General features: G+C 44.1%; 1 protein-coding gene across 1 annotated transcript in view; it reads right to left on the reverse strand.

Moving 5' to 3' along the window:
- SLC16A2 (solute carrier family 16 member 2) overlaps positions 1–11,934 on the reverse strand; it is a 128,202-nt gene extending 116,268 nt beyond the window's left edge. The window contains exon 1 of the mRNA XM_061136574.1: positions 11,364–11,934. Within this exon, the coding sequence (XP_060992557.1) occupies positions 11,364–11,781 (418 nt within the window). The 5' untranslated portion in view covers positions 11,782–11,934. The remainder of the gene's footprint in view (positions 1–11,363) is intronic.
- Positions 11,935–25,949: the final 14,015 nt, after the last annotated feature.

Consider the following 25,949-nt stretch of genomic DNA (forward strand, 5'->3'; position numbering starts at 1 on the left):
ATGTACCCACAGGTCTGGACACATGGGCACATGCACATACCCTTCTAGCCTGGGTAAGAAGGTGGGTGGACAGAGCCACAGGATAAGTTAGACAAGAGATTCTGTGGGGACTGCTGGTTTAGTGACATTTCTTTTTTTCCCTTCAGCTGCAGGGAAGCAACTAACCTGGGAGTTTCATTTCCTCCCTCTACATCCTCACTAAAAGCACTTTTAAGTCTAATGTGTTTGTCTCCTGCCTCCTCCAACTCCTCTACAATCAATTCTATAGTATCTCTTTTTTTTTAGGGCGGGGGGTAAGAAGAGAGATTGATAGGGGATCAAAATAGAGTGGAGATTTCTATTTTATTCAGAACCCCTCAGGCTACCAAAAACCAATCTGAAGTCTCTAGAAGTTCAATAGGCTCAGTAATTGAGGGACAATGATAGTGCAGATTTGAAGAGAAAGGGTGCAACTGACCAGGACATTTGTTGAATACTATTGAGTAAGACCTGCTACAGTACTATCTCTTTGACTGCGGTCCCAGGGCTGTGAATCTTACTGCAAAAATCCAGAGGCGATAGCTTCTGCACTCTTGAGTGTTTCATAGGAAGTCACCCTTCCCTTGGAAAGTGGAAAGTAAGAGAGAGGGGAAAGGGGAAAAGAGACACTTCCACAGGGTGTGTGGGAATGAGCCTGAGATCCAGTCTGGAGTAAGGACTGTACAACATCTGAAACCTTAGTTGTTCCTCTAATTGAGTGAGGGAAAGAAAGAACAATACTAGGAGCAAAAGGATGGCATATCAAGCAGAGGTATTACAAATGCCCTATGAAAATAGGAAGAGCCAAGAAAATATATGGTTGGGATAGCCATTTTTATCCCTTCTTCTCCTACCAATCCCAGAAAAAGCAAACAAGAGAATAGAGAAGGGCAAGACTGCTAGGGTGAAAAAGCATGTACTTCCTCAAGCCACCCAAGCAGGCCACATTCTCCACCCACAAATAAGTGTCAAGTGATTTCACATTAGTAATCACAATACCTCGACTTCAAGGCAAATGATTAAACATCCCTAGGCTTAGTCCTCTCTCATCCTTAAAATGGGAGAGGGCTGGAGTATCCTAAACCCTCTTTCCAATAACTTTTGAATGGGATGCAGGATAAGGGGAGGATGGAAGCAGAAAGAAACTTATATAAATGTTTCCAAGTGCTACTATAGGGAAGTTGCAAAGAATCCATGCCAAGAGGTACAATCTAGGCTGACCATATTCTCTCCATCACTCCTCCTTAACAAGTTTTCTCAGTCTGGGCCCTTTGTACAAGTCTCACACAAACCCTACAGAAGCTTCTGTTACATTAAAACCTAATTCCATAAACAGACGAGAAAAGACTTTTTCAGGCAGAATACTCATAATCCATGGCTTGAGGTGTAGAGTATGTGTATGTGTATGTGTGTGTATGCGTGAACATTTTATGAAAAAAAGTGTTTTCTCTAAGGTTTACTCATTCAGTCCCAGGTGAGATAGTTCTTTCAAAACAGGAAATCCCACACCTTCTTTCACACAATATGAAAAGAGTAAATGATTCTTTTTTTTTCAAAATGCAAAACAGGACTTCCCTGGTGGTCCGATGGTTAAGAAGCTGGCTGCCAATGCAGGGGACACAGGTTTGATCCCTGGTCTGGGAAGGACCTACATGCCGCTAAGCCTGAGCTGCAACTGCTGAGCCCATGGGCCTAAAGTCTGTCTTCCACAACAGGAGAAGCCACCACAATGAGAAGCCCATGCACTGCAACTAGAGAAAACCCTGGCACAGCAACAAAGATCCAGCACAGTCAAAAATAAAATCTTAAAAAATGCAACAAAACAAAAAGACGCTGATGGGAAAAGCGGCACACTCTCTTGGGAAACTGGTCTGCTCAAAATGTACAGATGACATCCTTTATATATTTCTGCAAATGCTGACAGTCCATCTGCTTATTTACTCTTCATGGCACTGGAGGAAATATTTCCAAAGCAAGTATAAATTCAGAAAAAAGAAAAGAGAGAGCTCTGTGCCTTCAGTAGTCACTCTCAGTAAATCCTGAGTGAAGCTGAAGTTGCCCAGAAATTGGGAATAACGAATATGGCCTTCTCTAGGATGACAGACAGCAGCTCTCTCACACCCACTACCAGGCAGCAGACCTTAGCTAGCTACAAGGATGCCCTGCCTGAAGCCCTCTAAAGGAAACCACTTTATTGAATTTATAAATCTTGGTTTACTCTTCTATCCTGAAGTAACAGCAAACCAAGGTCATACTAACCATGCATTTCTGAGAAATGAGAATGAGCTGTAGAAAATTAAGTTTCAGGAGAGGGGTCCAAACTGAGGCTTAACGGAATGCTTTCAGTTTAGTGCTTTGTAGGAACAGGCTCAAATGCTGGGAAACAGCAGCATACAGAACCACTCTGCTGGCCTGCAGCAGGCCAAGTTGAGGGAATTCTCTTGGAGGTCCAATTCTATGCTAAGCAAGACATGCTGGGGGAAGCAGTTGTGGATCTGAAGTTACCATTACATACTGTTTTTTTTTAAGTGGGTCTTTTTAACCATATTTGGTACAAATGAGTAGCATATGTACACACAACATGGAGAAATGATGTCTGTATAGCTTTTCATTGCTTTCCCAATCTCCTCCCAACCCATTCAAACCTTCATTCATGCAGATTAGCATATTTCCATTTGTTTGAATGAGTCAAAATTTATGCTAAGTGAATAGTGAAGAATAAAATATTGTATAATTTTAGAAGGATAGAACAGAAGAGCTAAGAAGTTCATCTAGTATTTACCTAGTCAAACTCTTTCAATTTACAACTAGATAAACTGAGGTACAGAGAGGTAAAGTGACTGCTCAAAGTCACAGAGCAAGTCAGGGGCACAAGTTGTCTAACTCCTAGTCACTGCCCAGCTGGTATTACTGAGATCACCAACCTAAGATTCAGACTTAGAATGAGCGCTTGAGGTCACTGTACAATAAGCCAGGGATCTAACTTCAATTAGCCACTTCAGCTCAAACAAGCACCCTCCAGTTGGCTTCCAAGTACCCCCAACCTCTCTTCCTCATCCCTTCCAGTATGAGTCAGGGTCTCAGTTTGGGACCCAGTTTGATTGGAGAGGAGTCAGAGGAGTGGCTTGGAAGATGCCTGGCCCTGTGTCCCAAAGCTCCATAGCAGGCTCTGAGCCAACCTTCTATGGCTGACCAAGGTTGGTTCTCTGAGCCAACCTCTGTCTTCTATGGACAGTAGGCAAAGTCCTTCAGCCAAAGGCAAGACATTGGCATATTTGCTCGAAAGATACCTGGCTCCCAAAGTCAGCAATTTAGTGGCCATCCCAGTGAGACACTGAACTAAGCAATGAAAGCTTCTAAAATGAGGAAGAGAAAGATAGCCTAAATTGCCCCTGATCTGACCTATCTTTGGGACTCTTTGCTCAAAGACAGAATGTATCATTTATCCCATGCCTAGAAAATTCTGTCTCCATAAGAGTGACCCATGAGCCTGAACTATCTTGTACCCAATAATGAACCTTCCTGACTATTATTACCTCTTTCTCTGAATGGTGAGAGACATCCCCCACCTCCACCTGGGAGACTACAAGGGTCATGCTTATAAACTGCAAAGGAAAAGATGCCTCCCATCATGTTTTATGACTCAGTGCTAGACTGGAAGTCAGGGTGGAAAGTACAGGGTGCTGAGTTACTCTGGGGCATGTCCAAAAAGACCTAAGCTTGGAGCCAATGTTAACAACCCTGACTTGTTCTGCCTTGTCTTCTGGACCCCCAACCCTAACCTGCCCCTGATACAACTCATTTAGGGTTCCAATAATGATCTGAGGCCTGAAACCAATGCTACCTTGCTCTTTCTTTCCACCAAAAGTCTCCCTTCTCATATCAGGGGGGCATTACAGACTTCCCATCAAATTGTTGGGTTGCCCCTGTCCTGTATGCTGCTTGGTCTGGGTTAGGGGAACTCGCAAATTTCCTACAAGCTCTACAAAAAGTATAGGCTCATTTCTCTCTTGATCTTTTCCTTTTTCCCCTAAATCAGACCTTGGTCACTTGCCTTCATCTCAAGGACTTTTTGCCTGCCGGTCCTCCCAGGCTTAGGATGCAGGGAAAGCTGGTTTCCTTTTCAAAATAGGTGAAGAGAAAGGGCAAGATACACTGCCACCACAGAACTGTATGCACCATAGAGTTCACAAAAACTGGACATTGCATGCTGTAGAATGCACTGAATTCCATTTTCCTTACACTTTCTATGACTCTTTCCCATGCCCAGAGACCACTATGATGTGGAGTTAGCCCCTAAACATAAAAACAACCTTCTGGGGGGGCACCTTCATAATAATACCAATCATCTGCAGAAGCTTAGACCCATTAAGCCAATCAGCACAGCTTTAGGGCTGTGAAGATATGCAGTTCAGTTCAGCTCAGTGTACGACTCTTTACGACCCCGTGGACTACAGCACACCAGGCCTCCCTGTCCATCACCAACTCCCAGAGTTTACTCAAACTTATGTCCACTGAGTCGGTGATGCCATCCAACCATCTCATCTAATGTCGTCCCCTTCTCCTCCCACCTTCAATCTTTCCCAGCATCAGGGTCTTTTCAAATGAGTCAGCACTTTGTATCAGGTGGCCAAAGTATTGGAGTTTCAGCTTTAACATCAGTCCTTCCAATGAATATTCAAGACTGATCTCCTTTAGGATGGACTGGTTGTATCTCCTTGCAGTCCAAGGGACTCTCAATAGTCTTCTCCAAAACCACAGTTCAAAAGCATCAGTTCTTCGGCGCTCAGCTTTCTTTATAGTCCAACTCTCAGATCAATACATGACTGCTGGAAAAACCATAGCCTTGACTAGACAGACATTTGTTAGCAAAGGAATATCTCTGCTTTTTAATATGCTGTTTAGGTTGGTCATAACTTTCCTTCCAAGGAGTGAGGGTCTTTTAATTTCATGCCTGCAGTCACTATCTGCAGTGATTTTCGAGCCCCCAAAAATTAAGTCTGCAACTGTTTCCCCATCTATTTGCCATGAAGTGATGGGACCAGATGCCATGGTCTTAGTTTTCCGAATGTTGAGCTTTAAGTCAACTTTTTCACTCTTCTCTTTCACTTTCATCAAGGAGCTCTTTCATTCTTCTTCACTTTCTGCCATAAGGGTGGTGTCATCCGCATATCTGAGGTTATTGCTGTTTCTCCGGGCAATCTTGATTCCAGCTTGTGCTTCACCCAGCCCAGCGTTTCTCACGATGTACTCTGGTTCCAAATAGGAAAAGGAGTACATCAAGGCTGTATATTGTCACCCTGCTTAGTTAACTTATGTGCAGAGTACATGATGAGAAACACTGGGTTGAAAGAAGCACAAGCTGGAATCAAGATTGCTGGGAGACATATCAATAACCTCAGATGTGCAGATGACACCACCCTTATGGCAGAAAGTGAAGAAGAACTAAAGAGCCTCTTGATCAAAGTGAAAAAGGAGAGTGAAAAAGTTGACTGAAAGCTCAACATTTAGAAAACTAAGATCATGGCATCTGGTCCCATCACTTCATGGCAAATAGATGGGGAAACAGTGGAAACAGTGACAGACTTTATTTTTCTGGGCTACAAAATCACTGCAGATGGTGATTGCAGTCATGAAACTAAAAGACACTTACTCCTTGGAAGGAAAGTTATGACCAACCTAGACAGCATATTAAAAAGCAGAGACATTACTTTGCCAACAAAGGTCTGTCTAGTCAAGGCTATGGTTTTTTCAATGGTCATGTATGGATGTTAGAGTTGGACTGTGAAGAAAGATGAGTGCTGAAGAATTGATGCTTTTGAACTGTGGTGTTGGAGAAGACTCTTGAGTCTCTAGGACTGCGAGGAGATCCAACCAGTCCATCCTAAAGGAGATCAGTCCTGGGTGTTCATTGGAAGGACTGATGTTAAAGCTGAAACTCCAATACTTTGGCCACCTGATGCGAAGAGCTGAGTCAATTGAAAAGACCCTGATGCTGGGAAAGATTGAGGGCAGGAGGAGAAGGGGATGACAGAGGGTGAGATGGTTGGATGGCATCACTGACTCAATGGACATGGGTTTGGGTGGACTCCAGGAGTTGGTGATGGACAGGGAGGCCTGGCATGCTGCGGTTCATGGGATCTCAAAGAGTTGGACAGGACTGAGCGATTGAACCGAACTGAACTCTGCATATAAGTTAAATAAACACAGTGATAATATACAGCCTTTACGTACTCCTTTTCTTATTTGCAACCAGTCTGTTGTTCCATGTCCAGTTCTAACTGTTGTTTCCTGGCCTGCATACAGATTTCTCAAGAGGCAGATCAGGTGTTCTGGTATTCCCATCTCCTTAAGAATTTTCTGCAGTTTTATTGTGATCCACACAGTCAAAGGCTTTGGCATAGTCAATAAAGCAGAAATAGATATTTTTCTGGAACTCTCTTGCTTTTTCGATGATCCAGTGGATGTTGGCTATTTGATCTCTGGTTCCTCTACCTTATCTCAAACCAGCTTGAACATCTGGAAGTTCATGGTTCATGTATTGCTGAAGCCTGACTTGGAGAATTTTGAGCATTACTTTACTAGCGTGTGAGATGAGTGCAATTGTGTGGCAGTTTGGGCATTTTTTGGCATTGTCTTTCTTTGGGATTGGAATGAAAACTGACCTTTTCCAGTCCTATGGCCATCGCTAAGTTTCCCAAATTTGCTGACGTATTGAGTGCAGCACTTTCACAGCATCATCTTTCAGGATTTAAAATAGTTCAACTGGAATTCCATCACCTCCACTAGCTTTGTTTGAAGTGATGCTTCCTAAGGCCCACTTGACTTCACATTCCTGGATGTCTGGCTCTAGGTGAGTGATCACACCAAAGTGATCATCTGGGTCATGAAGATCTTTTTTGTACAGTTCTTCTGTGTATTCTTGCCACCTCTTCTTAATATCTTCTGCTTCTGTTAGGCCCATACCATTTCTGTCCTTTATTGACCCCATCTTTGCATGAAATGTTTCCTTGGTATCTCTAATTTTCTTGAAGAGATCTCTAGTCTTTCCCATTCTGTTGTTTTCCTCTATTTCTTTGCATTGATCACTAAGGAAGGCTTTCTTATCTCTCCTTACTATTCTTTGGAATTCTGCATTCAAATGGGTATATCTTTCCTTTTCTTCTTTGCTTTTCACTTCTCTTCTTTTCTCAGCTATTTGTAAGGCCTCCTCAGACAGCCATTTTGCTTTTTTGCATTTCTTCTTCTTGGGGATGGTCTTGATCCTTGTCTCCTGTACAGTGTCACGAACCTCTGTTTATAGTTCATCAGGCACTCTGTCTATCAGATCTAGTCCCTTAAATCTATTTCTCACTTCCACTGTATAATCGTAAGGGATTAGGTCATACCTGAATGGTCTAGTGGTTTTCCCTACTTTCTTCAATTTAGGTCTGAATTTGGCAATAAGGAGTTCATGATCTGAGCCATAGTCAGATGGCTATGACTGCCCCAGTCTTGTTTTTGTTGACTGGATAGAGCTTCTCCATCTTTGGCTGCAAAGAATATAATCATTCTGATTTCATGTTGGCCATCTGGTGATGTCCATGTGTAGAGTCTTCTCTTGTGTGGTTGGAAGAGGGTGTTTGCTATGACCAGTGTGTTCTCTTGGCAAAACTCTATTAGCCTTTGCCCTGCTTCATTCTGTACTCCAAGGCCAAATTTGCCTGTTACTCCAGGTGTTCCTTGACTTCCTACTTTTGCATTCCAGTCCCCTATAATGAAAAGGACATCTTTTTTGGGTGTTAGTTCTAAAAGGTCTTGAGGTCTTCATAGAACCGTTCAACTTCAGCTTCTTCAGGATTACTGGTTGGGGCATAGACTTGGATTACCATGATATTGAATGGTTTGCCTTAGAAATGAACAGAGATCATTCTGTCATTTTTGAGACTGCACCTAAGTACTGTATTTCAGACTCTTTCATTGACTATGATGGCTACTCCATTTCTTCTAAGGGATTCTTGCCCACAGTAGTAGATATAATGATCATCTGAGTTAAATTCACCCATTCCAGTCCATTTTAGTTCACTGATTCCTAAAATGTCGACGTTCACTCTTGCCATCTCCTGTTTGACCACTTCCAATTTACCTTGATTCATGGATCTAACATTCCAGATTCCTATGCAATATTGCTCTTTATAGCATTGGACCTTGCTTCCATCACCAGTCACATCCACAACTGGGTGTTGTTTTTGCTTTGGCTCCATCTCTTCATTCTTTCTGGAGTTATTCCTCCACTGATCTCCAGTAGCATATTGGGTACCTAACAACCTAGGGAGTTCATCTTTCAGTGCCCTATCTTTTTGCCTTTTCATACTATTCATGGGGTTCTCAAGGCAAGAATACTGAAGTGGTTTGCCATTCCCTTCTCCAGTGGACCACATTTTGTCAGAACTCTCCACCATGATCCGTCTGTCTTGGGTGGCCCTACATGGCATGGCTAATAGCTTCACTGGGTTAGACAAGGCTATAGTCCATATGATTAGATTGGTTAGTTTTCTGTGATTGTGGTTTTCAGTCTGTCTGCCCTCTGACGGAGAAGGATAAGAGGCTTATGGAAGCTTCCTGATGGTAGAGACTGACTGAGGGGGAAACTGGGTCTTGTTCTGATGGGCAGGGCCATAGGCCTAGCCAGAGAGAATTTGGGCTGTGGGGGTGCCTCCAAATATTTAATTCATAGATTTCTAGAGATGGAATGCATGTCAGACATTAATAGAAATAGACAATGCACCAACCTCCTTGACTGTATGGATGTATATTCCTTGTTCCCCAGAATAGCTATTAGGCAAACACTGGCTGATAAAGATCTCAGCAAGCTTCTACTGGCTTCTTCTATCGCTTTGAGACACCAGCACCGTGGCACAGTTAGCTGAGAAATTCTGAGTAAACTGCAGAAAGTGTAGGGAGGCAGAGACATATTTGGAATCTCAGGACCTAAATGGCTGCTTGGGAAAGTTGAGGGGCTCAAGAAGGGTAGTGGTGAGGATAAGATTTTCTAGGAACCAAGGAAAGTAGTGGGGGGCTCCTGACATTTTAAAAATAAAAACTGAGGTGCTCCCTAGAGCCTCCAGTATCAAAAATAATTTTCATGAATTCAAGACACATACAGCAAGGACCCAAGCCAAAGTAGTTTGAGACCCTAGGGATATACCAAATTCCTTTCCATCCTTTCCTGACCCACACTCACCATAATTTAAACAAGTAACCCCAGCCCCTTAATGGACCTAGTCTGTGTCAGAGTACACACCAGCCACACCTCTATACAGCTCACTGCCACCCCCACTTCCCAGCTTCACTGTGAGGTCTTGACCGGAAAGTCACAGCCAGCCCTCCCCCTGAGTCCCCTATGATCACCTACTTTGAAGTTTGTTCCCCAGCAGTGAACCTCTTCCTGGTAAAATAGTAGTTTTTCCAAGTTTTATTACACACTCCTAAGTCCCCTGCTCTAGGCCTGCTCACTCACATGAATGTTGCCCAGACGTTGCCACTGACCTAAAAGGTCAACAAGCCTGTCTTTAACCACAGGGCAGTGCTCAGCAGGTACCCTAAGAGGTAATCTAGGCAAAAGCTAGAGACCCTACCCTGGCTGCCTTCCCAAGAGCCCCTGAACTGCATCAAAACAGGGAAAATGTAGTCCCAGGGGTGAGTGTGGTAGTGACCTTCTGCCCAGATGTTCCACACAGTCAGGAACCCCCTCCACTCAGGCATCAATGCAGCCTGGGGAGTCCTGTGACTGCCTTGTACAGCCATTCACACGCACTCAAACTTTCAAGTGGGGCCTGCACATTAGGACACCAATGGATCACAAGGCCAGGGGCACCAAGAGTCCCAAAACCTCTTTAAGGGCAGCCCAGCGAATCTGCAAAGTAAAACACAAAAGAGTCCTTGATTGAGAGCGGTAGGAGAGGCTCTCCAAGGGCTCAGAGAATCCACAGGTGGATGCCCACAGAATTCAAGGTTTCTATTTACTAAATAATCCCCAGTGCTCCTCAGAGAGCAGCAGAAGTGTGTGTTTGGGGGCGGGGAGAGGAGGGAACCCTTCAGTCCCAGGGCAACACATTCTGAGCTGCGTTTTTAAAAGCCATGTATCCTAAGCTTTGAACTTGCAACAGGTCTAGAGTGGAGCTGTCCTGAGGAGCCACAAGAGGGAGTGAGCCTTGAGGAAGGCATCCCAAGCCCTTCAGCTCGCTCCTGAGAATCCTCATCAAAACGGCTTACGGGCTTCGCCGGCGGCTTGCCGAGAAAGCCGGGTGGCTACTTTGACTTTTCCGAGTCCACTGGCAGGCTCAGTGGGAGGAGCGCACAATCCTGCGGTCCTGCAGCCGCGGCTTTGAACAGAGAGAGCTATGACCCCAGCCCTGCTTGTCTTAGGGAAGAAGACCAAGTCAGCACCACTCGAAGGCAGGAGGGGTGGAGGCCGGCTTTCTGTCTCATTAGTCTTTACTAATGAGGCACCCCGCGGATAGCGAAGAGGCGCGAGGCGCCAGGGAGGGCACGGCTGAGGTTGGAGGCGGTGCAAAGTGAGTCTCAGGGCCCAGTCTGCCAGCCGCCTCACGCCTCTCTGGAGACTGCCTCCCTGCCTGGTTTGGGGTTCAGCTCAGAGGGCACAGAGATCCGCTAGCTCCCTCAGTGTGGCAGAGGACAGCCCGCCCTGTTGGGCAGTAACCACTGCAGGCAAATAGACGCGCGCACACCCCCCCACTCGCACTCCTTCCCTCCCTTCCTCTCTCTCCAACAGATACACACGCCTGCCATGTGTTTGACTCTTCGCTCAGTCATCAGGATTCCTAAAGTGTTTTTGACAGAAAACACCTCCACTTCCTGTACAGGAACAGCGGCTGCTGCGGACATCTGAGGTACGGTATTTCTCTCAAAGTCTTCCCAACCTTTCAACTCTCTCCTCTCTCCAAGGCTTCACACTTCACCGCCCCCCCAAAACAAAACAAAACAAAACAACAACAAAAACCTTTCTGCAAATATTTTCCCCCTGTACAGACGCTCAGCGTACTTTAAACAAACCCGAAAGGTGCGTCTGGATATGTCCCGGAGCAAAAAAGTTCATTCTTTGTGTATGATCAACGAAGGTCCCAGGTCCCACCCCCCGGGATTTCTTGCACCTAGTCTCCACAGCCGAGGCTGCCCAGAGCCAGGCAACCCGCGCCCTAGCAGCGCCAAGGACTAGGCGTAAGGGCGATAAGTCCAAGCGGCGCACTATGAGGGGCGCTTCGGACCAGGAGATATGAGATCTGCGGCAGCCGGAACGAACACCCTTGCCTAGAACGCCAGGTGGGGCGCGCGGGGCCGCTCACCTGCTTGGAACTCCACTTGGCGATTTTTCTCTCTTTCCTCCTGCAGCAGCATGGAGTAAAGAATGCCGAAGGAGTTCTGGATGCCGAAGATGGAGCCGTTGCACCAGGTGGCAGCGAAGACCACCATCCAGCCGAAGCCACCTTCGGGGGGCTGGAAGCCACGCGCGGTGCCGCGGGTCTCCACCGTGGGTGTAGGGTCGGGTTCGTGCACCGGTTCAGGCTCAAACTCCAGCTCCGGCAGCGGTGCAGGGTCCGGTAGGGGCTGGGGCTCCGGCTGAGGTTCTGGCTGGGGCTCGGGTGGGGGCACGGGCACCGGCTCCGGCTCCGGCTCGGGGCTACCCACCGGCTCCTGCTGTTCCTGGTCTGCCTCCCGCCAGGGCCCTTTAGCTTCCTCGCTCGCCGGGCTTTGCAGCGCCATCGCGGCCGGGGGACTGTGGCTGCTCGGGCCGGAGGAGCCGCTCTGTGGCTGGTACTTGTTTCTGCTGCTGCTGCTCCAAGCGCTGCTGCTGCTGCCTCCTCCTCCCGGCTCCGCGCCCCAGCTGGCCAGCCTGTCCCGAGACAGACGGTCCCTCGAGCCCTCTACTCCTCCTCCCCCGTCCAACCCCCCTCCTCCTCTCCCCATGTCATCTCTCTCCTCCCCCTCCTCCTCCTCCTCTCCCTCCCCCTCAACCTCTTCCTCCGTCAACAGGCAGCCCTACAGCCTCGCTCTTCTCCCCAGCCCTTCCTCCTCCTCCTCACACTTGCCTACCTCCTCCTCAGTTCGCCACTGCCTTCCTCAACTCCCTTTCCGAACTACTGAATCCCGTTCTCCTAGTCCAGAAGCCCAGTAGAGGGATAGTTAAAATGGAAAAACGAGAGCATAAACTATCCTGTTCTCCTTCCCTCTCCTCCCCGCAGGCTCCAAACGAGCATTGATCAACCCAGAATCCCCAGGGAAGACCCCGCCTATCCTTTACTCCCACTCTCTCTCCTTCCTCACAAATAGCCTGGAACTAGGGTCTCCCCAGGGACCCCAGGACGAGAGATGGCCCCTAAGAACCCCACCCCGCCCTCAGTAGTCCCTATGCTCCCCCCCCGCCTTGGGCTTAAGGGGGACTTGGAGGACACAGCCCAAGCTTCAGACAGACGGTGGGCACAGTCTTTTCGAGCTCAGGAGCTCAGCCCCCACCCACAGTCCTGCGCAACAGCCCCCCCCACCCCAGTCTCTCCCCCTCCGCCCCCGCCCTTCCCGGCAAATCCCTGGCGGGGCACGGATGGGAGGAGGCGGCCCGGCAGCGAGGCCCGCCCCTCCGGGCAGTCAATCAGGGCTTTGTTTGCGCCAACCTGGAGCCCAGAGGAGCCGTAGAGGGCCGGGTCTGGGCCGGGGGCTGGGCCAGGTAGGGAGGGAGGTTCAGTAGCACCGGAGGGGGCCGGGCCCAGGCGGGGCACGAGACGGAGCTCAGTGCTGGCTTCTCCCGGCTCTCTGTCCCGCATTGGAGAAGTAGGAGTTGGGGCCAGGTCGAGCCGCCAGTTTGGGCAAGGGCCGCTTTGCCCCCAACATCCCGGGCTGGTCCCTCGGGTCTCCGCCGCGGCTTTTCGGGCGCTCGAGAACTCGGCCGAGCCGCTAGTTGAGGGATGTCTTCCCAGCACCCACCGCGCCCTTCCGCCCACCTCTGGCATAGAGACACCAGAGTCCCGCTGAAAGTCCGAGACTAAGGCCCTAGCCCAGCGAGAGAAAGGGAGAGTTTGCTCCCTAGAGAGTGAGCGGGTCCGGGTAGGCGGGAGGGGTGATCTGCCCCGCGGGCGGCTGAGCTCCCTGCCAGAGTGCAAGGCTGTTTCCAGCCTCGGCCCTTGGGGCCGGTCCCAGCGATCCCGGGAAGCTCTGCTTCCCCTAAGGGCCCGCGCGTCTAATGCACTAATCATGAATTCGTGGTGTGGTTACCAAGCTACTTCGCTCCCCACCAGCGGGCGGGCGAGCGCCAAGCCCTTTCTACCCAGCATCTCATTAACCTTCTTGTTGGGTGAAAAGACTGCATGGCAGGTGAAAATGCAGCTCAGGGTTGCGCCAGAGGCCCAGGAACATAGTCAATAAGCAGCTGAAGGCGGGGTGAGCTGAGCGGGAGGGTAGAGGTGTCCCAGGTAACTGGCCATGCCATGAGAGGAAGAGGCCAAATTCACAAATCATGGGGCCTCCACCAGTCAGCAAAGCAGTCATTGCTAGAGGATTAGAGCACGTTCCTTATTGCCTGGAGGTGAGTGTTTTTATCACTTGCTTTTCCCAGGCTGGAAGATTGAGGCTTAAGGAAATCAAGGTGTTTATTAGCCTAAAGTTATGGGACAAGTCAAATACAAGCTGAAATTCAAGGCAAAGTCTCGAGCTCCCTGAGCTTCACAACAGGCCGCTGGGGCGGTACTCCCCGGGAGAGGGACAGAGGAAGGAAAGGCAGGATGTGGCTGAGTTATCACAGTAGGCTTCCGGAGGAGGTAGTGGCTTAGATAGCCCTTGAATCTTGAGAAGGATTTTAACAGGCTGGGGATGGAGGTTGGGTGTCCCTACCTAAAAGGGACAAAGTAAAGAGGCATGAAGAATTCTACTCATAGAAAGAGGTAAATGAAAGCTAATCAGGCCAAAAAGTTAATATGTATACTGCATCTCCCAGGAAACGTTTGCATTTTAATAAAAATCCTCAATGCTTCAGTCATGAGGAGTGACGAATCATGGACGTTATGGGCACTGGTGCTTAAGATTTGATTTTTTAGTCAGCAGTCTCACAGTCTCCCAACTATTGCCCTAGTGGAACACTAGCCTTGGCTTCCATTTTCAGGGAACTTGATTAAAATGCTGAAAAGGGTTATTTCCAAACCCAGAACCAAGAATAGACCCTGGAGTCCTGTAGCTCGGGTCGGACTCCTGTCTAAATTCTGTTCTCATTTAAATGGCTTTTTTTTTTAGATCACTGGAGTGGGGGTTGTGATGACAGTAAGAAGCTCTTGTGAACCTAGGACTATGCTAGCCCTTTACAAAAATGATCTCATATGATCTTCATAACAATACTATAAGATTGAAATGATTTGTCCCTGTCTCACAAGTGAGGAAGCAAGTGAGGAAACCTATTAAGTCAATTTTTTAAGTCTACAAAGCCATCAAGAGGTTAGAACAGGAATCTTAACTCATTTGTATGAGCTTCACATTATGTGCCCCATCCAAAAGACAAGATGATGTAGCCACCATCTTACCATTCTCGAAACACATGCTGTGCCTACCATTTATTCCCTCTTTAGAAAGTATTTTATAATGGTAGAGCACTGGAATCTGGGGACCTGGATTCTAATCATGATTCTATCATTGTAAACTTGTGTAATCCTAAGCAAGTTGTTTTCCCTTTCTGAGCTTCAGTTTCTTTATCTGCAAAATGGAGTTAATACCCACATCACAAAGTTGTTAAATAGCATACTGAGAAGTATTAGGTTTTATTTTGGATATACAAGAGAGCCAGTGAAGATTATTGAGTAGGAAACTAATATCAGATCTGCATTTTAGGGGAAAAATCCATGGTGACAGTATAAAAAGTTACTGTGACTTGGAAAGATAAGAGGTAAGGAAACCAAGCAATGAGCCAGGTAATAAAAAGTTGATAATCTGAAATAGGGCACTGACTAGGAATGAGGACAAAGGGATGGCTCTGTGAACTATTGTTATGGTAAAGTTGACAGAATAGATTTGGGTAGTAAGAGAAAAAGAAGAAGCAAAGATGACGCTGACCTTTCCTTCTTACTTGAGTGAAGGAAAGGATGATAGTGAAGATTGGAAGTTAAGAGCCAAATCAGATCTGAAGGTGCCTGTGGCTTTCTGTCTCTTCTTCTAAACAATCCTGTCAATTACAACTTTAAAATACAGTTTTTTTATTTATTTTTATTAGTTGGAGGCTAATTACTTTACAATATTGTAGTGGTTTTTGTCATACATTGACATGAATCAGCCGTGGATTTACATGTATTCCCCATCCCGATTCCCCCTCCCACCTCCCTCTTTACCCAATCCCTCTGGGTCTTCCCAGCACACCAGGCCCGAGCACTTGTCTCATGCATCCAACTTGGGCTGGTGATCTGTTTCACCATAGATAATATACATGTTTCAATGCTGTTCTCTCGAAACATCCCACCCTCACCTTCTCCCACAGAGTCCAAGTTTTAATCATGACACTTCTCTGTTTTAAAAACTTTCACTGATTCTCTCTTTGAGTTAAGTTTAAATTCCTCAACTAGGCATAAAAGTCCTTTATCCTTTGGGACCAGCCCCAATTGTTCAGCAAGTGTTTACTAAAAGCCTCTGTGTGTCAGACTATAGTATATACCAAGGACACAGAAAGACCTGCTACTTGTCTCTGAGACATTCATATTCAACCTGTCTAGCTCCACTCTTTAACATTTTCTCCCCTTCCCTTTCTCCCATTCATGGCAGGCCCCAAACACACCAGATTATCCATCATTCCATGACATATGGACACCTGCTCTTCTCTCATCCCTTACCACCCATTCTCCTCACTATCCTCCAGTTGAGATTCTATGCCTTTCATGAATATCCAGAGTGGGTTCAACAAAGTATATAGGAGGGTTAGTCTTAAACTGGGGAGACATGCCTCTTGCCTTTGTCATACCATTCAGTCATTCATTTCACAAATAGTTATTAAGCAAGTAGTATGTGCCAGTCACTAAGTCAAGCCCGGGAACATACAATAGTCCTTGTTCTCTTGAGGAAAAGAAAAGAGAAAGATGTAAAGGATGATACAAGGTTGAGAGTGAGGTGATAGAAGTAGAGTTAAGGTCTCAAGATGAATGAAGTTTTCTCTACAGATTTCTAAATCAGACTTGGTTGACAGACATCATCAATAGGTACAAATCATTAGAGAGCACCTACTATGTGTTGTTGTTGCTGTTGTTCAGTCGTGTCTGACTCTGCGACCCCATGAACTGCAGCACACCAGGCTTCCCTGTCCTTCACTATTTCCCAGAGCTTGCTCAAACTCATGTCCATTGAGTCGGTGATGCCATCCATCTCATCCTCTGTCATCCCCTTTTCATTCAATTTGGCTCATGCTCTTGAGAAGTGAGTGTGGCCCCTGTAAACTCTTTAAATTATTTTTCTTATCTGTCTGTGGATCTTAGAAAATCCCAACAGAGGTCTCTGGTTTACACTGCAAGGGAAAGAATGTATGTACTTTATTTCTGTCTCTAACAGAATAATCCCACAATGAAACCATTCCAATTACTTGTGTCCTTGATTAATCATACAAGTGGTGAAGCAAAGCAGTAGTTCCCTAACCTGGTTACACATTAGAGTCACCTAGAGACTTTTATACAAGTACTGACTCCTGGGTCCCTCTCCACACTTGCTGAATCAAAGCTTCTGGGGGTGGGAGCCAGGAATACATAGTTTCAAGAAGGTTCCCAGTAATATTACTGCACTGCCAGGTTATGAAACCACTAGACCAAAACAATAATAACCATAATTTTAGATCTCAAAGACTAGTACAATTTCTCTAAAATTTCTCCCAAAACTTTGGGGATCACCATAAAGATGTCAACTCTTAATATTGTCTTGTAAGGGCATGTATCATCACTATCATATCATTACTGTAATGATGTCTTAATACTGATATATAGAAAATGTAGTAAGGACATAGTCTTTTACTGAGGAAAATCTTTCTCAAGAAAGATCAGTTGACAACAAGTTTTCTAGTGTCAGCAGACTGATGAAAATGTCACAGACTGCCATGGGTCTGCAGATTATTGCTTGGGATTCACTGGACCAGATGACCTCTGAAAGCCCTTTATCCCTGACGTTCTCAATTTCAGGCCAAAGGTACTTGCTTGCTTTGGGCCTCTATTTTTTTTCAACAGAAGTCTCAGGCTGAATAAAACTCAATAGGTCAGTCTCATCATCCCTCTGTCCTGTGCCTAAATCATCCTAACTACTTGAGAATGAATGACATATTGAGAACTTTCTCAAGAAGTGTGTGTGCATGCTCAGCTGCTTCAGTCATGTTTGGCTTTCTGCAACCCTATGGACTGTAGTCCATCAGGCTCCTCTGTCCATGGGATTCTCCAGGCAAGAATACTGGAGTGGGTTGCCATGCCCTGCTCCGGGGGATCTTCCCATCCCAGGGATTGAACCTGCATCTCCTGCATCTTCTGCATTGCAGGCAGATTCTTTACCCACTGAGCCTCCTGGGAAGCCTTTCTCAAGATGAGTACATAATTTTTCCTTACTTTGTTCACTTTTCTTTATTTATCTCTATAAGGGTAACTGAAGAGTTCTGATGACATGGCACCACCTTGTATCTGACAGCCAAGTAAGATTGATTGTGAAAAGGAGCCAGGATGCTTGTAGTGGCAAAAGAAATAGTGATGGCAAAAGAAGTCCAAAGGCAAAGAAGACTTAGGTTTTGTTGTCCAGAATCAGGAAAGAGTAGTGATGGAAATCCTTATTATTGGGAAAGGAAATTGAATGTTGACACCTCCTAGGAGCCACAGTGGAGGCATGGAAGGAAAAAGATATTGGATGTAGCCTGATTTCAGTTTGAGCCAGCAGGCTATTCATAATAATAGGTACATTAAAAACAAATCAATTGACCATATGCATGAAGCCTGCTTCCTGAATGCCAAGGAAGCAATTCTGCTCAATCGTTGGCCTATTATTAGAGCAGGCATAGAGGAGAAAGATGACAGAAGCAGCAGGAGCTTTATAGAGAACAATGAGATGGGATTTAACCCTCTGAGAGCTAGTACAGAGCAGCAAAACTTGAAGTGAGAGAAAGGGTGAAATGGATTGGTTTATTGATCATGTCCAAGGTAGAAATGGAATGGGTTTTTAAACCTTTTGTTAATTAATTTTTTCATTTATTCAAGAGTATTTATTGAGAGTCTGTGTGTGTGTGTGTGTGTGTGTGTGTGTGTGCGCAAGCATGCATGCTCAGTTGCTCAGTTGTGTCCAACTTTTGTGACTCCTTGGACTGTAGCCTGCCAAGCTCCTCTGTCCATGGGATTTTTCAGGCAAGAATATTGGAGTGGGGTGCCATTTCCTTCTTCAGGGATTTTCCTAGGGATCAAACCTGTCTCTGTTGCACCTCCTGCATTGGCAGGCTAATTCTCTACCACTGCATCACCTGGGAAGCCCAACTGAGAGCCTACCATCTGCTAAACATTGTGCTAAATCTTGGCTAAAAGTTTCCCGTCCTGAGGAGTGGCTCCCTTGTGGGACTGAAACAGAGGTGTCTTAGGTATATGGTTACAATACAGTGTAAGGATGAGCCTTGCGCTTTATATACTGGTTTCCTCTCCTAGTCTGTGACCTCCTTGAGCATAGGGTCTGCATTATTTATCTTTATGTCCTTAGGATTTAACACAAATGCCTGATACAAACAAGGTGCAATTAATTAATTGATTGATTAAACTATTTAGTGCAACAAAGCCCATACAGTAAGTAACCTACATACAAACCTTCGAATTGCACTTTCAAAGATGTGAATGTGTGTTCCAACAACATTAGGTGTGAGTGAAATTGCAGCTTTCCTTCCATATCCTATTGCTGACAGTCCTTCAGCTCTACCATCTCCCACCTCTTCTCCCTCCTCCAGTCAGTAACTCTTCTTGCCTGTTCACTCAATGCCAGCCCCTGTATGCCAGCTGTTGTACTGTTCTACTGTACTTTTCAAAGTACTGCACTGTAAGGTTAAAAATGTTTTCTGTATTTTTTGTGTTTGTTTTTTATGTATTATTGTGTGAAAAGTATTATAAACCTATTACAGTACAGTGCTAGATAGCTGATTGTATTAGTTGGAAACCTAGACTCACTTTGTTAGACCTATGAACAAATTGGGCTTATGAACATGCTCTTGGAACAGAACTCATTTGTATGTAGGAGACTTACTATAAACAATAGAGAAGAGGCTTATTGTTAAGGTTTATTGTGAGGATGAGAAATAAAATATGGAAAGCAGCTGGTACAGCACCTAGTAATAAATGTTAGCATGTAGTAAATGCTCAATAAATGTTAACAACAGGATGGTTTGCAGAATACTTTCATTGGAAAAAGAAGAATACAACATAGTATGTTCTTTGGCATTGGTTCAACTCCAAAATCTAGAGCCTAGATGTCAGAGCTGGAATGCACCTTCCACAAAATCCAGTCTCCTCATTATACAGATGGGAACATTGAAGCCTAAAGAAGCAGTAGGACTTACTTAAGGTGATATCTAAATTATCTAAGCTTTTCTTTCTAATTACCTCAAATTCTTGTGAACAGCAATATGACATACATACATATAAGGCAGGGGCATCATTTTACAATTAACACAGGGAATAGTTAAATCATTTACCCGAGGATCTATGATTCACATTGTGGCAGTCTAGCTCCAGAGTCTGTGATTTTTAATCATTAACACTTCTCTATCACAGCACTTATGAAATTGTATTAAAATTATCCATTTAACGCATCTCCTTACTAGAACCTAAGTTCCTTAGGGATAAGAATGGTGTCTCACTTCCATTGTGGATAGGTATTCATTCACAAATATTTATTGAGCAACTATTATACAATCAGGAATTGCTAGCCTTAAGATCAAGCTATATATTTGAGGCCAGAATTATCTAGCTCTGAGGTACTGTTGGTTTTTATTTCCCTTTTGTTATTTCCTTCCCTTTTCTAGTGTCTTGCTGAACATTTCAGTTTAGTTTCATCTGTTCTATGGGGCATGAAGTTCTGTGCCAGGCTTTGGGTCAGACTATTAAAGGAGAATATACAGTGAGAAACTTCAAGAAGAAAGTGTAGTGTCAGAGACATGTTGAGATATGGGAGTTCCTCATCACATCAAGAGGCTTCTTTTAGTAAAGTCTTTGAGATATTACATTTGGCAGGTTTTTGTTTTGTTTTGTTCAATTTAAGAAGTGCTCTGGCTTTTGTCTGCCCCATGCCCATTTGTCCTTCTAAGAATTCAGTCTAGCTAAAAAGTTAAGTCAAACACATCCAGAAATATAACTCCCTTAATATCAGGTTAGTGGTAGAGACACTAACTGCTGAGGAGAGCATAAGAGGGCCAAATGGGGGAGACCTGGGTGGAAATAGGGTGGGGTTCAGGTTAGCAGTGGGAAGGCTTGGAGTAGACAAAGTGTGTCTGCATTCTCAGACATTTCCTGGTCCATTTCTTTGGGGTAGCTTTTCAGACTCCAAGATAGCCACAGACCTAAGGTCTTTAGAAACCCCAAGGCCCTTACACAGGAAATTTCTAGAGAGTAAGAGACAGAGGAATGAAACAGTGGTGAGCATTAAGGCCAGAATCAAGTATCAGCAGCTGAGTTAGAGGAAAGTGACTGGTATGCTCTGGCCCAGGGGCCAAGTTTCAAGTCTAACTTGCTGATCTTGCAGATAAAGAAAGCCAGTTAAATGGCAGGAAAAAATCATTCAAATGGAGCAGGGGCAAGGGTGCAAGGGGCAGGGGCAAAGGAGTTGGGTGGAGGGGAAGGACAAAGAAGAAGTTTATTTTTCTCCTTCAGTACATATTTACAGAGTTCCTTCTGTGCTCAATTAAAATCAGTTTCCCGAGGGCCTCTTTTTGGATGGAGGAGGAGACAAAGGAAGAAGGGTATATTTTGTTGACTCTGAGACTTGGAGGTATTAATCCACTTGCCCAAGGTCATGCTGTAAGTGGGACCAGAAACCTTGTTTGTTAGCTCTTAATCACAGAACATTTCTCCATGCCACACTACCTCTTATAATGTCATTCAACTCCTTAAAAATCTGAAATGATTCCTCATTGCCTAAAAATTAAAGTCCAGACTCCTGAGCTGCCCCACTGGGCCCCTCCTTATCTGGGGTCTGGTCAATTCTCTAATTTGTTTCTGGACCACTTCCCAGAGCTCTTTCCTTTCCCTCAAATGCCTTTGTCTCCTTTTTCTCAACTCAACCCCCCAAAATTGAAATACTTTTACCATGGACACCTGTATACTCATCACTGGATTCTACATTAACATTTTACTTTATCACATATCTGTCTACCTACCCAATTCTCTGTTGATCTATCAATTCATATTATTTTTTAATGCATTTCAAAGTAAATTGAAGACATTATACATTTTTCCCTCAATATTTTCTGTATGTATATTGTTGGAGTTTAATTTTCTTGCAGTTTTTTCCTTTTGAGGTAAAACTTACATATAGTGTAACACATAAACCTTAAGAAAACATTTGCTGAGTTTTGACAAGTACTAACCCAAACCCCTGTCAAGAACATTACCATCACCCTGCAAACTTCCTTCATGGGCCTTCCCAGTCAAACCCACCCCCTCTCACCCTCGAGAGAATCACCGTGGATTAGTTGTGCCTTTTAAGAGACTCATATAAAAGGAATAATTCAGCTTGTAGCTTTTTGAACATAGTATCTTTCACAGCATAATGTTTTTGAGATTCAGCTGTGTTGTGCTGGGTAGTATTCCACTGTATTTGTATTGTATTTGTATTTTATTCACCAGTTGATGGGCTTCTGGGTTGTTTCTAGCTTACAGCTTTTATGAAGAAGGCTGCTATGAATTATTTTTTCATGGACATATTTTCATTTCTTTTGCATAGATACCTAGAAATGGAAATGTCAGGTCATAGAGTAAGATAGATGTTCAACTATATAAGACACTGTCAGAACTGTGTCAGAGTAAGTTGTTCCATTTTATACTGCTACTACCAGCAGTGTGAGTTCCAGTTACTCCATATTCTCACCAGTGTTTGGTATTTTCACTTAAATTTTTTCATTTTAGTCATTGTAGTAGACGAGTAGTGGTTTTAACTTGAAATTCCTTGATGACTAATGACATTGAGTATTTTTTTTCATTTCCTTATTGGCTTTATCTTTTGTGAAGTGTATGTTCAAATATGTTTACATTCTTAATGCCAATTTTTTCTATTTTTTAAAAAAATTCTTTTATTTCTTGGCTATGCCTCATGGCTTATGGAATCTTAGTTCCCCGAGCAGGGATTGATCCTTGGCCACCATAGTGAAAGAGCCAAGTCCTAACCACTGGACTATGAGGGAATTCCCTGTGTATTTTTAAATTAGGTTGTCCATCTTTTATTATTGAGTTTTAGGAGAACTTTACATGCCCTGAATACCAATCCTTTGTCAGATGTATGTTTTGCGAATTTTTCTCCCAGTCTACGGTTTGATTACCAATTTTCTTGACAATGCCTTTTGATGAGTAGACATTTTTAATTTCAACAAAATCTAATTTAGTTTCTTTTTTCTTGTTTGGATATTCTTTCTGTGACTTGTTTAAGAAATCAATGCATGTCTGCAAGTCATATATATTCTCCTCTGTTTTCCTCTGAAACCTTTATGATTTCAGATAATACATTTAGACTTATGATCCATTTCAAATGAATATTTGTGTGTGATATGGATATCCTATTATTCTTTTGCTATTTGGAAAGACTTCCATTTCCTCCATTGAACTGTTTTGGTTTCTTCTCTTTTTACTATTAGCTCAAAAAGTGAATGTGTACATATCATTGGATTTTCACAAATGGGACACTCCCATTTAACCAGCCCCCATATCACAGTAACTGTATCATTACTAGCAACCTAGATGCCCTCTTTGTGCCTACTTAGAATTACAACCTCTCCTTCTGCTGTGGTGGTAACCACTATCCTAATCTCTGTTAGCAGAGATTAATTTTACCTAATTTTTTTACTTTATATAAACAGAATCATACTTGTATACTCTTTTGTGTCTGGCTTCATTCCTTCAATTCTATGTTTCTGAGAGTCATCAATTTTGAGTATAACCATAGTTCATTCATTTTCATTGCTGCATATTATTTTATTGAATGAATATACTACATGGACTAGGAAAAGTCAATCCTCATCCAAATCCCCAAGAAGGGTAGGACCAAAGAATGTGCTAACCATCAGACAATTGCACACATCTTCCATGCTAGTAAGGTCATGCTTAAAATCTTGCATGCTACGCCTCAGCATTATGCGAACCAAGAACTTCCAGATGTCCAAGCTGGGTTTAGAAAAGGAAGGGGAACTAGAGATCAAATTGCCAACATTTGCTGGATTATAGAGAAAGCAAGGGAATTCCAGAAAAACATCTATCTCTGTTTCATCAACTATGCTAAAGCCTTTGTGTGGATCATGACAAACTGGAAAGCTCTTAGAAAGATGGGAACACCAACTGGACCATCTTACCTGTCTCCTGAGAAACCTGTATGTGGGTCAAGAAGCAACAGTTAGAACCCTGTATGGAACAACTGATTGGTTCAGGATTGAGAAAGGAGTATGACAGGGCTGTCTGCTGTCACCCTGTTTGTTTAACCTATGTGCTGATCACATCATGAGAAATGCCAGGCTGGATGAGTTACAAACTGGCATCAAGATAGGCAGGAGAAACATCAACAACTTCAGATATGTGGATGATACCCCTCTAATGGCAAAAAGCGAAGAGGAACTAAAGACCTCATCAATGAGGGTGAAGGAGTAGAGTGAAAGAGCTGACTTAAGACTAAATATTTAAAAAACTAAGATCATGGCATCCAGCCCCATTACTTCATGGCAAATAGAAGGGGAAAAGGTGGAAGTAGTGACAGACTTCCTCTTCTTGGGCTCCAAAATCACTACGGACAATGACTGCAGCCATGAAATCAGAAGACGATTGCTTCTTGGCAGGAAAGCGATGACAAACCTAGACAGTGTGTTGAAAAGCAGAGACATTACTCTACTGACAAAGGTCTGCTATGGTCTTCCCAGTGGTCATGTACAATTGTGAGAGCTGGACCATAAAGAAGGCAGAGGGCCGAAGAATTGATGCCTTCAAACTGTGATGCTGAAAAAGACTCCTGAAAGTTCCCTGGACAGCAAGGACATCAAACCAGTCAATCTTAAGGGATATCAACCCTGAATATTCACTGGAAGGACTGATGCTGAAGCTGAAGCTCCAGTATTTTGGTCATCTGATGCGAACAGTTGATTCATTGGAAAAGTCCCTGATGCTGGGAAAGATTGAGGGCAGAAGGAAAAGAGGGTGTCAGAGGATGAGATGGCTGGATGGCTTCACCAACGCAATGAACATGAACTTGGGCAAACTCTGGGAGATGGTGAAGGACAGGGAGGCCTGGTGTGCTACAGTCCATGGGGTCACAACGCATCAGATACGACTGGCAACTGAACAACAGCAACTACATGGACATGGATGTTTGGGTTGTTTCCAGTCTTTGACTATAATGACTGGTGTCGCACATATGTCTGCATTTCTGTTAGATGTATACTTAGGAAGTGGAACTACTAGCTCATAAGGTATGCATATCTTTACATTTTAGTTGATGCTGATGAACAGTTTTCTGAAGTGATTATTTCAATATGTACTCTCACTAGTCACTCTACATCCTTGACAATACTTGGTATTGTCAATCTTTTTCATTTTATTTGTTCTGGTGTAAATGATATTGTTGCTTTTATTTTATTTCCCTGATTAAAAGGTTGAGGGCTTTTAATATATTTATGAAACATTTATTTATCCTCTTGGAATTATCATCTTTTTACTTGTGACCATTCTGGTGGGTGATTTACTTCCTTTTATACTTACTAAAAATATATTCTACCTTTAAGATGCAGCTCAAATATCACCTTTTTCATAAGGCTTTCCCATTTTATATGCCTCATAAATGTCTCCTCAGAATTATCATAGCACTCCGCACTCAATTATATTTCACTTTTATTTGGCATCTATTTTCATGCATTACTGGGTTAAACTGTTAAGGCAACACCAGATTTGTGTCATGGGCCTATCTTCTTGTACTTACCTCTTTTACTTGGCTAGAAGCTCTTCAAGGACAGAAATTCCACCTTGTTTAATTCTGCACACCCTTCTCCAGTTACTATTCCCACACTTACAGAGTGACAAGCGCATAGTAGCTTCTCAATAAACATTTATTGAGTTAAATGCATGTTATTGAATATATGACACATTACTTTGGATCTACACAAGACCTCAGCAAATGGTTGATAATGTCAAATTAATGCTAAAATACATTTTGTACGGAAAGAATTAAATCAAGTCATTGAAAGCTCTTCCATAGCCGTTAGGCTCAGAACTAGACTTTGGATTCAGTTTCCTAGGCCAGAAGGACAGGGGCTATTTTTCGTAGGTACCTGCCATGCTCCTAGGATATCAGTTTCATGGGAGCAGGGACTATTATCTCCAGTATCTAGAAGGATGCCTAACACATGGTAGGTGCTTAATTATTGACTGTCACATGATTGATCAAGTCAACAAAGTGGCTTGAGCCTCCACCGTCTATCCCATCCTTTCCTGATTTTTAAAATGCTGTATTAATGGCTGGTTCCTTCAAGTTAGGCTCTTTCAAAATACCAGTGCCCACAGAGATGTGATTCACTTAATCTTTGACATGTATATTGTGATTGGCTCTTCACAAAGCAACTTCATGTCCAGTATCCCCTTTGATCTGTACAGCAGTTTTCTGAGGTAAGTGGGTCAGGGGTTATCATGCCTGTCTTGCAAAGAAGAAACTGAGGCTCAGAGAGGTGAAATTATTTTGTT

The sequence above is a fragment of the Dama dama genome, chromosome X, assembly GCF_033118175.1.
Source record: "Dama dama isolate Ldn47 chromosome X, ASM3311817v1, whole genome shotgun sequence".
In the NCBI taxonomy this organism is placed as follows: Eukaryota; Metazoa; Chordata; class Mammalia; order Artiodactyla; family Cervidae; genus Dama; species Dama dama.